The 16,933-nt window shown below is 43.6% G+C and overlaps 1 protein-coding gene across 1 annotated transcript; it reads right to left on the bottom strand.

Moving 5' to 3' along the window:
* Positions 1-314: 314 nt before the first annotated feature.
* On the bottom strand, positions 315-16,662 carry LOC115645354 (meiosis-specific coiled-coil domain-containing protein MEIOC-like). Its single transcript, XM_030549885.1, has 5 exons — positions 16,597-16,662; positions 15,703-15,799; positions 8,169-8,303; positions 7,859-8,039; positions 315-5,177 (listed from the first exon to the last, which is right to left on the bottom strand). The coding sequence occupies exons 1-5, from the start codon at positions 16,647-16,649 to the stop codon at positions 4,921-4,923; spliced, it is 723 nt and encodes a 240-aa protein (XP_030405745.1). The 5' UTR covers positions 16,650-16,662; the 3' UTR covers positions 315-4,920.
* Positions 16,663-16,933: the final 271 nt, after the last annotated feature.

Raw genomic sequence — 16,933 nt, 5'->3', positions numbered from 1 at the left:
TTATCCAACAAAATTGAATTCCCTTGCAGAAATCTCACTTGCACAGGGGGAAAAGAGGTGAAAAAAAAGAGGTGAAAGTTACTTAGGTTATTTACTAACACTTTCTCCTTTCATGTATTATCAGTTAGTAGTTTATTAATTCATTTAAGTTTTGATGTTTAGAAAGATTCTGCACCTCATATGTGTGACCTCACATCTGGAAACTAGAATAATGGATATTCTTTATTAACACTGACCCATGTAAAATAAGTATTACCCATAGACATCTAATGTTCCCACCACCCCACATAAATTTACCAGAATAATACAATCAGTGACTTAAAATATGAAATACTTTAATTATTTGTAAAACTGTAAGTGTTGTCCAGAACATACAACAGGTCTTTTCAGTGAAGTACAAAAACCCCCCAAACAAACAAGAAACACCGCACATATATAAGAGCAGCTAATAAGTAACATGAGTTGAACTGAATAAAACAATAGCTGTAACTATTTATTAGCCATGTACATACAACACAACTGATTATTTAAATAAGGAAACAATCACATACATTAAAAATGCTAGAAAATTACACTGGCCATGATTTCTTACAGGATTCTCATAAATCTGTGACTTTCATACATGTAATATAAACCTTAGCATCTCTTTCTACTGTACCTTTTTCTTAATATAAACTGTATGTAAGTGTACACAGCATGGTAGGTTACTTTACACAAGTGAACACAATCTAACCGCAAGGCTTCCTGGTGTTCCACATAAGGGAGTTGTCTAACAGAAAACAAAAATTGCACACCAAATTCACTAGCTAAGGTGCATCAACTTTCTAAAATAGCAAAGTATGTCCCAACAGAAATCTGTGTAGTATAAACAACCTTTTTTAAAGTTAAGTGTTACACAAGAGGTAGAAGTGATATTTTTGCAATGTTCATTAAATATCCAGTTATTTTACAGAATCATTGAAATAAGCCTAAATTGACTAATCATTAAGTATTAACGGACATCTTGCTTCTTTTAGTTAAATGTATACTTTCACTCATTTCTGTTGGGTCTACTAAGTGGATTAACTCACAATAGTCTTCTTCGGTAATATTTCACTAACACTGTAAAATTTGTTTTTAATTAAATGAGATTGATCAATATACATGTAAAAGATATACTTCAGACACCAAACAGTATATTAAAATATAGACATTATTAATCTTTGTATATCAGTCATAAAAATAAAAGTAAACTTACTTTCCCATATATATCGGAAATAGCCTAATTTTGTGGGAAAAAAACTATGTTCATTAAATTATTACTGTGCATAAACAAGTTTTAGAGCAGTTTTATTTTGTACAGTAAAAAAAGGAAAGCAACCTTTATCTGGAATTGATTTTTTTAAGTTGACACTGGTCTATCCTCGCTCTCATTAGTTAGCGTTCATATATTATATGCAAACAATTTCCTTAATAAAGCTTATCTGGCAAATAAGCAGCAGGGGAATTATAGTTTCAATTTTCCAATTCTAAAAAAGTTGCTCAAAAACTACTTTATTCCATACATTTTCAACTTCTAACAATGAAGGCTAAATAAGTACATTATAATGCACCTTTTTTTTGCACCTTTAATTGTAGTATTGCTAATAAAGAAAAATGACTCACCACTCTATAAAACTAACAGATTTGGTTGCACTATTAAAAAGTAAAAAACTAAAGAAAAAGAAAGTGCTTTTTAAAAGCAAATTGTAGAACAATTTATAATAAAAAAGTAACTTCATAGATATACAGTTTTTCCTTTTGTAATTATTTATGTTTCCACAAAACAGAAAAGTGCTGGTGATTGAGACAGATAAAACTGCACAAGAAACAAATCAAGATCTTAACATGGTTAAGGCTGTATTTCTATCCAGGCAAATCAGGATAAAACAAGGTGCAAATTTCTCAAAAGCCTATTGATTTAACTCAGCCAAAGCATCTTACAGAAGGTACATTCCTCAGCTTTAAATGAAAGCAGACTATTCCTCCTAACTCCAAGATGTTACTATGTTCTAAAACTTTACAATAAGTTAGGGAAAACATATGTTTCTGGAATTTCTTGGTACCTAATGTTCAACATGAACTGCAAAGCCTGTATATAGAAAACGTTAAACAGTATAAGACTTTAGAACAGTAAACCCAACTGAAGTCAGTATCTCACAAAACTATTGACTTCAATGGAAGCAGGACCACGAACAATGTCTGTATAGCCTTAATTTCAAATGCATTTACATTTAAATACATACTTGAAAGGATTTTTGTTTTTATATGTCAATGATGTTAATTGTTGAAGTATTTCAAGAAATGGGCAGAAAAATTTTCATAATAAGATGACCATCAGATAGTTCGCATTTTAAGAATACAGGCAGATCAGGTCAAAAACAATTAAATGTGCACATGTTGCATCTGCAGGCAACATAACTAAACTCTGTTATTAATACATTTGACTTGTGGCAACTCTCAACAGCTATGGTGCCTTATACATTAAAGAGTCCATAACTGGACAATCAAATATTATTCAAGAAAAAAAACTAATACCATATGCTATGTTAGTTACAGTCAAATGTAGCTACATTTAACCCCTTTAAATGTATTATTAAATTGCAATAGAAAGCTGAAGTGAGCATACACAGTTACTTACCATTTTTGAAAAATAAAACTTTTAAAGGCACATTAACTATATTATGAACTGATTAAGATCACATTCCTTCACAGTAACTTACATACAAACAATACAATAAGGACCTAATATACCCAATACATTCAACACTACAGAACAATCCTGCAAGACTACAATTATTCTGTAAACAGAAATGCAAATCAAGTTCTGAAATCAATGCATTTCAAATTCTATTTCCTGTTAACATAGTAATCATAACTCAAAAACTTAACTTCCATCCACAATTCAAATACTGTAAACTCTGAAAATTTTTCAAACCACTAACTATAGTTTCACAAAAACACATCTGACCTTCAGATATTAGTGCAAACAGATTGTGTGCACACACACAGAAAATACACTCACACAGCACTAAAATAATTCTCTTCACTACCAATTTTTAGTTTTAGACTAAGGCTTAAAAATATCCGTTGAAACTGATTAAATTTTCTTTAGAAAAAGTGGAGCATACTTTTAATAAGATTCTGCCTTCTAATGATTTCTTTGTTTAATCAGTGGATAAAAATGAGGCTTTAGTGACTTCCTATTCTACAAAATGATGCACTCATCACCTCATTACCATTAACAATGGTACTACCACTGGTACTATATTGGTACTAAAAGAACTATAAAAGACTACAGATGTTCTAGAAACATTCACAGGTCCAAAATTACAGACTGTTTGGAATATTTAGCAAGTACATGTATATGCAAACAGAATTATATATTTATCAACAAAGTGTCGAATTCAACATCATAACATAATGAAACACAGATAAATCTACATTTTAAGTCTATGAACTTTTTCTCTTGCCCTCAACATAATTATTTTTTAAAACAAGAACTGCTCTCCAAAGCCATTCATCAATATACTAACACCTAAGAACATACTCGGTAATTAGTACATTTTGAAAGACAATCTAACATTAAGACACGATTGATAAAGCATTAAAATTCTCATAAGTAGTGTGATAAGATGAAAATATGAATTATTCATCGTTTTCTAATTCTCACTCTGTACATTCATATTGACACGTAACACTTCTGATTGTCTAAGCCACTGGATGAAGACTAGTAATAGCAGCTAAACATATGAAATCTTCTCATGCTAAAACAAATCAGTTAAACAGCTTTGGTAACCTAGTATAGTGAGCTTTGTGTAAATATCTTGCAAACATCCCTACCCCTCAAAAAACCCCTATATATTGTACTGTGTGTATATTTATTTATAATATACGTAGTTCCTGAGTAAATCATTAAATCTGATTATTAGGAAGGTTTGGCAAAAGACCCAACTGTATATTATTAAAATAGAATTTTAAATAAACATTTAATCAAAATATTAAAATAAATATGGAATGTTTCTGAAAATTAAAGTACCATAAACATTAATTACCATGTAATTTTTCATTAAGTGCATACTTTGCTGTTTTTAACCATGAGGCATCAGTAAATCTAATTTCAAAATCTGAGTGACAATTTTATGTTAACTACCAATAAGTATTTTAATGCAATGTACTGCAACTCTAAAAATTCCTTAAATTAGTTCTTCATTTATTTATTATGTAAAAATTTTGTCACAAGGATTATACGAGGGAAACTTTTGGTTTAGATTAGTCCAGCTGGTTAACTTTTCATTGGCTGAACAAGCATGTCATGTAACTAACATTAAACTCTGATTTTTCCAGTCAGACTCTTGGTAATTAGCTGAAAGATTTGACACCCTGTCACAATAGCAAAGCAGAAGTGTGGACTATTCAGTGTTGAGTGACAGTACAAACAATTACATTATTTAGCAATCATTCTGGCACTTAAAAGAATACATAATTGTGCAAAAAACCCAATAATTATGAAATATCCTTTAAAAATGACATTTCTAAAGTATGCTAAATTTTATAATGAACAAATGAAGAAAAGATTCAAAATTAGCTTAGCCACTCAGATCATGGCTTGAGTCACAGCTGATACATAGCTTTGGCTAAGTGGTCAAGAAAATGGTCAGCTATTGCCCAGTTCCCCTTATTAATAAAATCTTTATCTTACTTAGAAGACACTGCAATACCAGCAATATTAAAACTGCAATAACACTATTACAAGAAATATTTGTCAACACCAGAATCACAGTAATAAAATTGCAGCACTGATCAGTAGAGTCATCCTTATTTTTTCTGATAACCTAGCAAAAAAGTTCTCCTTAGCCCAGTGCAATTCACTTTCTTCCTTTTTCTTCCCCCCCTGCACAGTTATTCAGAAATCTGTATGGGTTCCTCGTGTTTTTCTTTTTTGCTTCCCTTGTCTTCAGGATCTGCACTATTTTTTTCTTGTGTGCTTGTGTTTCCTGGACAAAGCTCTTGCAATGCCCTTTCGACCTCCTCCTGTTTCACTGGAGTGCTTAAGGAGGTTTTTGGTAGAGTCATCTGCAGTGCACACCATAAAGCAGTACGAGCCTTGCGTGTGGAAACAGCTAACTCTTTAATGGCAGCTGCCAGAGCAAGAACATCTACAAAGACAAGAATATGCAACCACATCACACAGAACTAATATACAACCATGACATCTATTGATTAGACAAAAATCTCTTGAATTCAGCCAACACTTTGTATTATAGTAATGTAATTCCAAGAAATCTCCGGAAAGATTGCACCCTGTTATTAGAGAACCTTATTTCCAATATTTCCTTAGTTACATTCTAGGCTTTCCAATGCACTGAAGTTATGAGATAATTCAGACTCCAGAACACGGGTTGTTGATAACAAATGGTGCTGAGGTACAAAGCAGGAGAAAGAGAGAACTTAGTCCTAACAATTTCCTTTCCTTCAAGATAGTGTGATAACTTACATGTTGTCATTCATTGAGTTCAGCCCATTCACAACAAAGGAATTATTGCACACCGTAAAGGAGATTTAATCCCAAACCTGCAAGACCTATATCTACCCTTCCTGCTTGGTTCTGAAAAAGTAAACTGGAGCTTCGCCTGACAGAGAGAGCCAATGCCTCACTCAGTGAGTAAGTCCACCCTTCGTCCTTCAATCGTAAGACAGACTAACACTTAAGAAATACACCCTGGATGCACTGGACTTGGCTAGTATTCACTATGAAATCTTTAGGGTTCCCAGCAAGCTAGCAATAAACTACTTTCAGCCTCACTGATCTGAAACCAAGATATTGGGCCCTATGCAATCTGGATTCAGCCAAGAACATGGAGCAAAAATTGTATTGTTGGCACAGATAGATGTTCTCTTGATGTAGATGGATGGACGGCAGCCTTCCACTTTATCCTGGCTCTTTCTGCAACATTTAACATGGTCAATCACGATATACTGCTCTGTGAAAAACAGTGGTTCTCAAACCAACACCTCCCTCAGACCATGCCACTTCCTGCAGCCCCCATTGGCCTGGAGCGGCGAACCGCAGCCAGTGGGAGCTGCGATCAGCCGAACCTGTGGACGCGGCAGGTAAACAAACTGGCCTGGCCCAGCAGGGGCTTTCCCTGAACAAGCGGCGGCCCTAGTTTGAGAACCACTAATGTAAGATACTTATTCTTGGTGGATAATCATAACAAATCAAGAAATCATGAAGGAGAAAACAACTTGAAAGACTAACTCTTGTCTTGTCTCCTTGTAAGATCTAATATTCAGTTTTCCTGTATAGGATGAGCGTTCTTTCTTATTGCATCTGGACTAGTTGAAAGGAGATGAAAGATTTATAGTATGTATGGTCTTTCTGGAGAATATGTGTGGAGACAGATAAAGACTTGGTTCTACTTGAAATTCTCTGCCATTCTTGTCTAGGTTACAAAGATCACAATCACAACTAAGAAAGCAGCAAATTCTTGCTTGAAAATATAACCCACAGATGAAGCCAAAGCTGCCTTTTAAATAGTGCATTACCCACGAAGGGTCTGGCTGGAAATGTGATTGGGGCTAGCATGAATAAAACTGCCAGAGATATGTGTCATTAAAAAGCCAATTCTTTTGTCCTTGTTTGGAATAAGTTCCTCCAAACAGGCAATTGCAGTGAAAATCTACAAGAATCTGTCTATTCGCTCAAATGTGGGGTTTTTTTATGACAGCTTTTCCAGTCTGTCTGACATCTTTAAGAGGAAAAAGTCCAAAGGATTAGGATGGTCTTATTTTTCAACTGTGACTGTGGATTCCACTTTTGAGTCTGGACAAACGGACTTTTCCATGTAGAATTTATTTACTTTCAATTAACTGCCTAATACAACTTCTGTTCTTGGCAGTGAACTCCAACTCTGCAATACCAAGATTTGGGGGTAAAGCCTGTTCCTTTCATTGCTAGCGGGAAAGTACTAGCCCACAATATGCTTAACCTTAGGATATTTGGCTCCTATCTTACATTAAGAGTTCTCCTCCTCCATCTTTTATTTTTTTTTAACAAAGCAAAAACAAAGAACCCCAACTTTTCTTTTTCTCTTTCTTTATTTTTTTTTTTTGGGGGGGAAGGGGATTCCAAATTGGATAGATGGAATCCCAATTAAAGAGGTCTGGTTTTGATTCACCAGTGAACTTGATTCCTATCATCAAACATTCTTGCTTGCTATTCCTCAGCAGAATCTGCCAATTGTGCCAGATCTGCAGTGGTTTTGTGACAGACAAAACATCAATTAATGAGCAGTGTAAGACCAAGCAATTTTTCACTGTGTAAGCTAAAAAGAATGAAAGCCCACTCTCAATCACTATTAATGAAGAAGCTCCATTTGTTAAAATGAGTACAAGCTGATTAAGGATGCTGGATTGCTTACTCGGCAGATATATTTGTTTGGTATCAATTCCCAGTCATAGGCTACCTTTTTACAGTGATAACCCTCGTTAAGTAACAGCATGCACTGAAACAAGTAGGAATTCATTCAGAGTCTTTAACAAAATCTGATTATTTAACATAATAAAGAGGACTTTTTTTTTCCCCCTAGAAAATATCTTGTGACAAGAAGAGGTCTAAAAATCAATAACACAAAAGAGAGTAAAGTCTATGCAGAAATTACCTGATACAAGTGAGGGATTTTTCTCTTTTAAAGTCAAAGGCACACATATAACGTTTTTATTTAAGAGAGTAAGTCTACTGGTTCCTATTACAACATTTAAAATGTGTTACAAATTGAATTGAATACAAATTGAAAAAACCCATTTTTAGAACTACAAAGCAATCAAAAGTATTTACCTTTTTCATTATTGTAGCGAGGTGCTCCTTGTCTCTGTGGATTGGCAGCATTAACAATCTCATCTTTCCGTCTCGCTTGTGTAACATGAATGGCTTCTAAATGATGTTCCAGAGTTTTGGATATATTCTTATGGACAGGAGTACCGCGAAGCCTTTCCATTTTTCCTATTAAGGTGAACACCTAACGAATATATTGCAAACACCAAACAATTATTTTTTTAAAATCCTCCACAAAATATAATAAACCCACAAACATATAACCTGATGTTACTAATCCCCGCAGAACATTCCACACTGTAAGTATGCTTACTCTAGCCTGTTCTCGTAACTGGTCCACAATCAAACGATCCACTCGTGAAGGGTTAGCAGGAAGTCGGGAAACAGGAGTGTTATTTGAGCTAGATACCCGCTTTCCTGGAAAGTTTCTTGCAAGATCAGCTTCAGTCTGAAGAGAAAACACACACTTCTAAAATATTTAGAATGGCATTTCATTCTATAGCCTAAGCTTTTCTATTTTTTCACTACTACATGGAGGCATAAGATGTGTCTGCTGTTTAAGTCTCTGGGGGCATTAAAACAATAAGAAGTCATTATTGAATTTTAAACTGGCTGTAAAAATAAGGGTATTTCCAAAAATTCCAAGTACTACTTTAAAGCATAAATCTAGAATCAACAACTGTAACAAATAAAATTACCTTTAAAATGTTAACCAATCTTGGGTAGAGACCCAAGTAAATAGAAGGAACTTGCACAGTCCTTGGAAGGTTAAACTCTAGCTTTGTCACACCAAATTAGTGATGTGAATTCCCAACTGACTCCTGATAACACCTTGTTAAGGGCTCTCAGATAGTCAAATTCAGGAACTACTAGCAAGTGCATGAGATGTCCTCAATTGCTGCAGTGGTTGTGTTTGAAAACCCCAAGGATAATCCCAGGTTTAACATATTGGCTTTGAGAAGATACCAGCCCTGAAAAGTCATCCACATGGACATCAAACTCACCTATGATATAATGGGCCTGGGCAAACCCCAACACAGGGCAGATAAAAATGGGACAAATGAAAAGAATATATGTTTTAGAGTGACATCTCTCTTACATTTGAAGTTGGATATAAACAACCACCCTCTTGGCCATCCCTCAGTGCATGCTGAACTGAGTACTATCCAAAAATAGCTGGACTAATAAAGGCCCTGGCTTTATCAACCATCCAGGCTTTCGCTATCAAATCACATCAGCAGCCTCTTCCACGATCCATGGATGGTGGTAACTACTGGCTACCAAACTTGCACTGAACAACATGAACCAAAAAGACAGTTACTCACCTTTTTAACTGTTGTTCTTCGAGATGCGTTGCTCATATCCATTCCAGTTAGGTGTGCGCGCTGCGCGTGCACGTCTGCCGGAAACTTTTTACCCTAGCAACTCCAGTGGGCCGGCAGGTCGCCCCCTAGAGTGGCGCCGCCATGGCGCTTGATATATACCCCTGCCGGCCTGCCCGCTCCTCAGTTCCTTCTTGCCGGTTACTCAGACAGCGGGGAAGGAGGGCGGGTGTGGAATGGATATGAGCAACACATCTCGAAGAACAACAGTTACAAAGGTGAGTAACCGTCTTTTGTTCTTCGAGTGATTGCTCATATCCATTCCAGTTAGGTGAATCCCAAGCCTTACCTAGGCGGTGGGGTCGGAGTGAGAAGTCGTGGCATGGAGCACTGCTGAGCCGAATGCCGCATCATCTCTGGACTGCTGGACCAGGGCGTAATGGGAAGCGAAAGTGTGGACTGATGACCAGGTCGCCGCCCTACAGATCTTTTGGATCGGCACTCGGGCAAGGAAAGCCAGTGATGACGCCTGCGCCCTGGTAGAGTGTGCAGTCACACGGCCCGTAGGGATGTGAGCCAAGTCATAACAGGTCCTGATATAGGACGTTACCCACGAGGATATCCTCTGCAAGGAAATAGGAAGGCCCTTGACACGGTCCGCTATCGCCACGAAGAGTTGGGGGGACTTGTGGAACGGTTTGGTCCTCTCCACATAAAACGCTAGTGCCCGACGGACATCCAGCGAGTGGAGTTGTTGCTCCCTGCAGGACGAATGGGGCTTTGGGAAAAAGACGGGAAGGAAGATCTCCTGGTTAATGTGAAAGGCTGAGACCACCTTAGGGAGAAAGGCAGGGTGTGGTCTCAGCTACACTTTGTCCTTATGGAAGACCGTATACGGGGGGTCTACCGTGAGAGCCCGGAGTTCCGACACCCGTCTAGCTGAGGTGATGGCCACTAGAAAGGCGGTCTTCCAGGAGAGGTAGAGCAGAGAGCAAGTCGCTAACGGCTCAAATGGAGGGCCCATGAGCCGAGCCAGAACGAGGTTGAGATCCCATGAAGGGGCAGGAAGACGGACCTGTGGGTAGAGACAGGAATCCCATAGGGTGGGAGAAGACAGAACGGCCATCTCCTCCCGGATGAAAGGTGGAGATGGCCGCTAGGTGAACCCGAAGGGACGATATCGCCAGACCCTGGACCTTGAGGGACCGGATGTAGTTCAGAATATTGGCGATGGAAACCTCCATAGGGAGAAAACCCTTCTCCGAGCACCAGCAGGAAAAACGCTTCCACTTGGCTGAATACATAGCTCTAGTGGAAGGCTTCCTACTGCCCAGGAGAACCTCCCGAACCAGGGTAGAGCAGCGTAACTCGGAGCTGGTCATCCACGCAGGAGCCACGCCGTGAGATGCAGAGACCAAAGGTCCGGGTGACAGAGTCTGCCGTGGTCCTGGGTGATCAGATCCAGGTGAAGGGGCAGGGGAACTGGGTTGGTTATTGAGAGGTCCAGCAACATGGGGTACCAATGTTGCCTAGGCCACGCTGGGGCTATCAGAATCACGCGAGCCCTGTCCCTGCGCACCTTGAGGAGGATCTTGTGGACCAGCGGAAATGGAGGGAACACATAAAACAGATGGGTCGCTCATGGGACAAGGAAGGCGTCCGCTAATGACCCGGGCTCCCGACCCTGAAAGGAGCAGAATGCCTGGCATTTCCTGTTCTCCCTGGACGCGAAGAGGTCCATCCGGGGACGACCCCACCTCTGGAAGAGTAAGAGGGCGATGTCTGGGTGAAGGGACCACTCGTGTGAGCGGAAGGATCTGCTCAGGCGATCTGCCAGTGTGTTTCGTACTCCAGGTAGGTAGGAGGCCGTGAGGTGAACGGCATGGGCTATACAAAATTCCCAGAGCCGCGTCACCTCCTGACATAGGGGAGAGGATCTGGTGCCGCCCTGCTTGTTGATATAGTACATGGTCGTCGTGTTGTCGGTGAACACTGCGACACAGCGACCTTGAAGGTGATGGACAAACGCTTGACAAGCAAGACGGACCGCTCTCAACTCCCGTATGTTGATGTGGAGGTCCAGTTCCTGGGGGGACCACAGGCCCTGAGTCCTCAGGGTTCCGCTGTGCGCCCCCCAGCCCAGATCTGAGGCGTCTGTCGTCAGGGATGCCGAGGGTTGGGGTGGATGGAACGGGAGCCATGCACACACGACGGACTGGTCTAGCCACCACCGGTGGGAGTCCAGTACCCCCTGGGGGATGGTGAGAACTGTGTCTAACGAATGTCTGGCCGGCCGGTACTGTGCGATGAGCCAAGATTGGAGAGGCCTCATGTGGAGTCAAGCATACGCTGTCACGAACGTACAGGCCGCCATATGGCCCAGAAGGGTCAGACATGTTCTTATGGAGATCAGGGGGGCCGCCTGCAAGCGCAGAATGATGGCCGATAGCGACTGGAACCTGGGCAATGGTAGCAAGGCCCTGGCCAAGGTGGAATCCAGAATGGCCCCGATGAACTCTATCCTCTGCGTGGGGAGCAGAGTGGACTTGTCCACGTTGACAATGAGGCCTAGGGCAGCAAAGAGGTTGCTGATCCTGCGGACGTGGTCGCGGACCTGCAGCTCTGATGTGCCTCGGACCAACCAGTCGTCGAGGTAGGGGAACACGTGAATGCAGCTGCGCCGAAGATGTGCGACGATGACTGCCATGCATTTCGTGAATACCCTCGGGGCCGTAGAAAGGCCAAATGGGAGGACCGCAAATTGATAATGCTTGCGGTCGACCATGAAGCGAAGGAAACGCCTGTGCTGTGGAAATATGGTGATATGAAAGTAAGCGTCCTGCATGTCAAGGGCGGAGTACCAGTCTCCAGGATCCAGTGATGGGATGATGGTCCCCAGGGATACCATGTGGAACTTAAAGTTCACCATATGCTTGTTGAGTTCTCGCAGGTCGAGGATAGGCCTGAGGCCTCCCTTGGCCTTGGGGATCAGAAAGTAACGGGAATAAAACCCCTTGCCCTTCTCGCTCTCTGGAACCTCTTCTATGGCTCCCTTGTCGAGGAGCGTCTGTACCTCCTGACGGAGGAATTGCTCGTGAGAGGGGTCCCTGAAGAGGGACGAGGGTGGGGGGTGGGGGCGATGAAAACTGCAGGCGGTAACCGGCCTGTACAGTGCATAAGACCCAGCGGTCTGATGTTATTCAGGTCCACGCCTGGAGGAAAAACGAAAGACGGTTGGAAAACTGTGGGGAAGGATCCGAAGGGGAAACTGGTACTGCGCCCTCGGGCGCACCTTCAAAATGAAGGCTTGGGTCCGGGTGGGGCCTTGGAGGAGCCTTGGTTCTGCCCCCCTTGGCCACCCGACTGTCTACGCCTACTGCTCCTGCCCCGGCGCCCATTAAGGTCCTGCCGTGGGCACAACTGGGGATATGGCCGGCGTTGTTGCTGCTGGTTCTGCAGCCGGAAGGGTCTGCGCTGCGTCACGGGCGCATGCATCCCCAAAGAGCGCATGATGACGCGATTGTCTTTAAGGCTCTTTAGCCTGGGGTCTGTCTTGTCTGAAAACAGGCCCTGGCCTTCCAAGAGGAGGTCCTGGATGGTATACTGGAGCTCCAGTGGAAGGCCAGAGACCTGAAGCCAGGATATGCGGCGCATCGTAAGCCCTGAGGCAAGGGTCCGAGCGGCCGAGTCTGCAGCATCCAATGAGGCCTGCAGCGAGATCCTTGCGACCTTCTTGCCCTCGTCAAGAATCGCCGCAAATTCTTGACGTGCCTCCTGCGGCAACAGCTCTTTAAACTTGTTTGCCGCTACTCAGGAGTTAAACGAGTAGCGGCTAAGGAGGGCCTGTTGATTGGAGACCCTGAGCTGTAGCGCCCCCACCGAATAGACTTTACGGCCTAGGAGGTCCATCCGCCTCGCCTCCTTAGATTTGGGCGCTGGGGCCTCTTGTCCATGGCGCTCCCTCTCGTTCACCGACTGTACCACGAGGGAGACGGTGTCGGGTGGACGTGCAGGAATTCATGGCCCTTAGAGGGGGCCATGTACTTTCTCTCCACGCCTCGTGCGGCAGGAGGGATGGAGGCCGGTGACTGCCAGATAGCGGTGGCGTTGGCCTGAATGGTCCTAATGAAAGGCAGGGCAACCCTGGTGGGAGCATCTGTGGAGAGGATGCTGACCACCGGATCCTCGATCTCAGCGACCTCCTCCGCTTGTAAATTTAACTTTTGCGCCACGCGCCTGAGGGGGGTCCTGATGTGCCCTGAGGTTGAGAGGGGGAGGACTAGAGGACGAGGTGCCTGCTACTGCCTCGTCAGGGGAAGATGACGAGGAGACCCCTGGCAGCAGAGCATCCACAGGGGGTTCCGTCTGGGCCCGGCCCTCCGGCTGCGGAGGGAGCTCTGGGTCCTGGTGGCTGGACCTGTCCTCGCCTTCCGGAGAGGGAGGGGGCGAGACAGCATTGACTCTGGTGGTCTTCGGTCCGCCGCAGGCCAGGGAGAAGTATGTTGCGGACCCTGGGCTTGATGGTACGCCCAGGGAGTCCAAAACTCCCACTGCTGTGGCCCTTGGTCTTGAGGCGGAGGGTCCTGGAAGAGGGCCGCGTGTCTGTCCGGGCCCAGTGTATAAACGCTGTCTGCCTGAGAGGAGACCGATGGCTGCCTCGAAGGCCATGGAGGTGCCGAACTCAGCTGATAGGCCTCCCTCAGTCCCGATGCCGACGATCCTCTTGGTGCCGAGGATCGGTACCGGGAGCGGTCTGGTACTCGGTGCTGGGATCCGGACCGGGACTTGTCTCCAGCTCGGTGCCAGGATCGGGACCACGATGTACGTCCGATGCGGTGCCGGGATGGCGCTGGGGACTGGGACCTACCACCGACGAGGTGCCGGGAGGTCGACCGGGACCTGCCACCGGCTCGGTGCCGGGAGGTCGACCGGGGAGCTGATCGCCGACGCGAACGGCTCCTAGAGTCCCAGTGCCGGTATGGAGAAGAGCCAGACCGGGACCGTACTGACGTCGACCTGCGCCACGAGTGCGACCAGTGCCACCTAGGAGAGCAGTGCCGGGACTGCGAGCGGCGCCGAGAGCGTGAGCGTCCACGTCGTCCGGGCCTCGAAGGCGATCGATGCCTGGATTCCGGAGACGGCGCTCTCAACGTCGGCTTGCCTCTGGAGATGACCCGCACCGGGGGTACCGGGGGTTGAGGCTGGGATGGCTCAGTCAGAGCTATCAAGTCTCGCGCCGAAGCGAAGGTCTCCGGCGTGGACGGGACTAATGGCTCGACCCCAGATCTTAAGGGGGAGCTCGGAGGGGCAGGACTCGACGGACCTTCTGGGCCCGGAGTCGACGGCAACCCTGCAGGCGGTGCCCCGGCAGAGGTAGGTGCCGGGCGCTCCACTCGAGCCTGCCGAGATGATGTAGCAGACGTCGACGGTCTTTGATCGGATCCCGGTGCTGGGGATGGGCGGTGCCGGGGTGTCTTTCCGGTGCCAGCGCGGTCCGGTGCTGGTGTAGATGTGGCCGGCTGCGCTGACGGTACTGGATTCAGTGCTGCTTCCATCAAGAGAGTCCGCAGTCTTTGATCTCTCTCTTTCTTTGTTCGAGGCTTAAAGGCCTTGCAGATGCGACACTTCTCGGCGATATGCGATTCCCCGAGGCACTTCAGGCACGCGTTATGGGGATCGCTAGTTGGCATCGGCCTCTTGCAGGTCGAGCACTGCTTGAAACCCGGCGAACCAGGCATGGGCCCGGTGCCGGGAGCCGGGAAGGGCAACGGCCCAACCCGCGAATAAGTTCTATAAACTATATACACTAACTACTAATCACTATAGAACTCTAACTGTATTATTAAACTATTTACAACTACAACTATTGACAGTAACAAAGGAGAGCGAGGGACGTGGAGGACAGCAAGCCGCACTCCACAGTTCCAGCAACCGACACGGCGGTAAGAAGGAACTGAGGAGCAGGCAGGCCGGCAGGGGTATATATCAAGCGCCATGGTGGCGTCACTCTAGGGGGCGACCAGCCGGCCCACTGGAGTTGCTAGAGTAAAAAGTTTCCGGCAGACTTGCACGCACGGCGTGCACACCTAACTGGAATGGATATGAACAAACACTCGAAGAAGAATAGGATCCATGCTACCAGATAACATAAGACCTTTGGCCAAAGAGGGCTTGATGGTACTTGGTTAAGCAACCATTGCTATCGGGTATAATTTAATTCAAGAAAATTACTGCTGAACAAGTGGTCCTCTCCTATACGGCTGGAAAATGAAAGGTGAACCTCAGTCTCATGCACAATTGTATGACATTCACACTGCTTGGTATCTTCTTATAATTATGAATACTCAAAATAGAGTGTTCAGACGGGGCTCAATATATTTCGAGTATAATGAAAGTCACAACATTTAAAAAAGGCAGCAAGCCTGGCTCCTTTTCTCCAGTAAGATGCAGGAATTTCTACTCTACCTAGCTGTTCTTTTATAATCACGATCCTACATACAAGTCTATTATGATATATATTATTACCTTTTTCCTCTCCTTCTCCAGAGCTCTCCACTGTTCATAACACTCCTCCAATCGAATATGAAGCTCATTAGCAGGTCCACTGCGATTTCTTGGAGGCCTATACTTGTTAAAAGGAGTTGGAAAGGCAAAGTATGGTGCACTTAATTCCTCACAAAATAGGTCATTAATGAAGGGATTCAAATGGTTAAAATCGTCATAGTGAAAAAGCTCAACAAGTTCTGAGAATGGAATTGGTGATGGAGGAAAAGCAAAATTATTTGCTGATGGAAATGGATGGAGATTAAATGGAGCAAAATTGGGATTTTGCTTAAAATCAGACATTAATGGGAAAGAAGGAAGAAAAGAAGGATTGATGAAATCTGACATGTTGCCACCATTCTGTTCTTGCTTCTTTCGGAACACGCTGAACTGTTGCTGATTTTGTCCTGCATACCCAGGATGGGGTATCCAATTCCTTCTACCTCTTCTTTCATCTTTATTACAGTTATCTTGGTTTTGCTTTTTGCGAAACCTATGATACTTTTCAGACTCATCACTTGCAGAATTCTGCTGTGTTAACCAGTTGTGTGACAAATTAATGGGTATTTTACGATACTGACCTTTATTAGTCAATGAATCATGCTGGGAATGTCCAATAGGTTTAATTTGTTTCTGATTTTCTACAAAGAAATTTGAAACCCCTAAGTTACTAGAAACACTATTTGAGATTTGTAACCTTCCATCTTTCCTTGAATAGGGTACTGGTGACAACTGCGAGTAATAAGAGGGCTGGGTTACAGACTGATGTGTGGGAGATCCACTGGACATAGTTGAAACCCCTGAAGAGGACTGTGGGCTTGTTACTACTTGGTTTTGCTTCCTATATGCAATATCTGATGTAGGTGTGGAACTTACGATTTTACCATCCAGCCATGTATGTCCACGGTAAGGTGAATGAAAATTTCCATTTTGTAAAGTAGTTTTTACAGATAAATGATATTCAGAAGGTTTACGAGAATGTTCTTTAGCATTAACATGGCTCTTACATTCAGTGTTATTACAGGTTTCCCCCAAATTGAAGTTTTTATGGCCATTTTGCATGTGAGTTTCCTGTGGGTTTCTATTTGTTCCTCCAGGAAAACTATTTTCTTTAGTAAATGGTTGATTGAAAAAATATAGCGATGGGTGAATAGATGGCTGTGATTTATGAGAAGCTGTAAAATCTTCATATCTTTTAGAAAACAAATGGTTG

This window comes from Gopherus evgoodei, chromosome 2 (assembly GCF_007399415.2).
Source record: "Gopherus evgoodei ecotype Sinaloan lineage chromosome 2, rGopEvg1_v1.p, whole genome shotgun sequence".
Lineage (NCBI taxonomy): Eukaryota > Metazoa > Chordata > Testudines > Testudinidae > Gopherus > Gopherus evgoodei.
The sequence above is the reverse complement of the archived record's forward strand: the minus strand, read 5'-3'. Positions and strand labels throughout refer to the sequence as shown.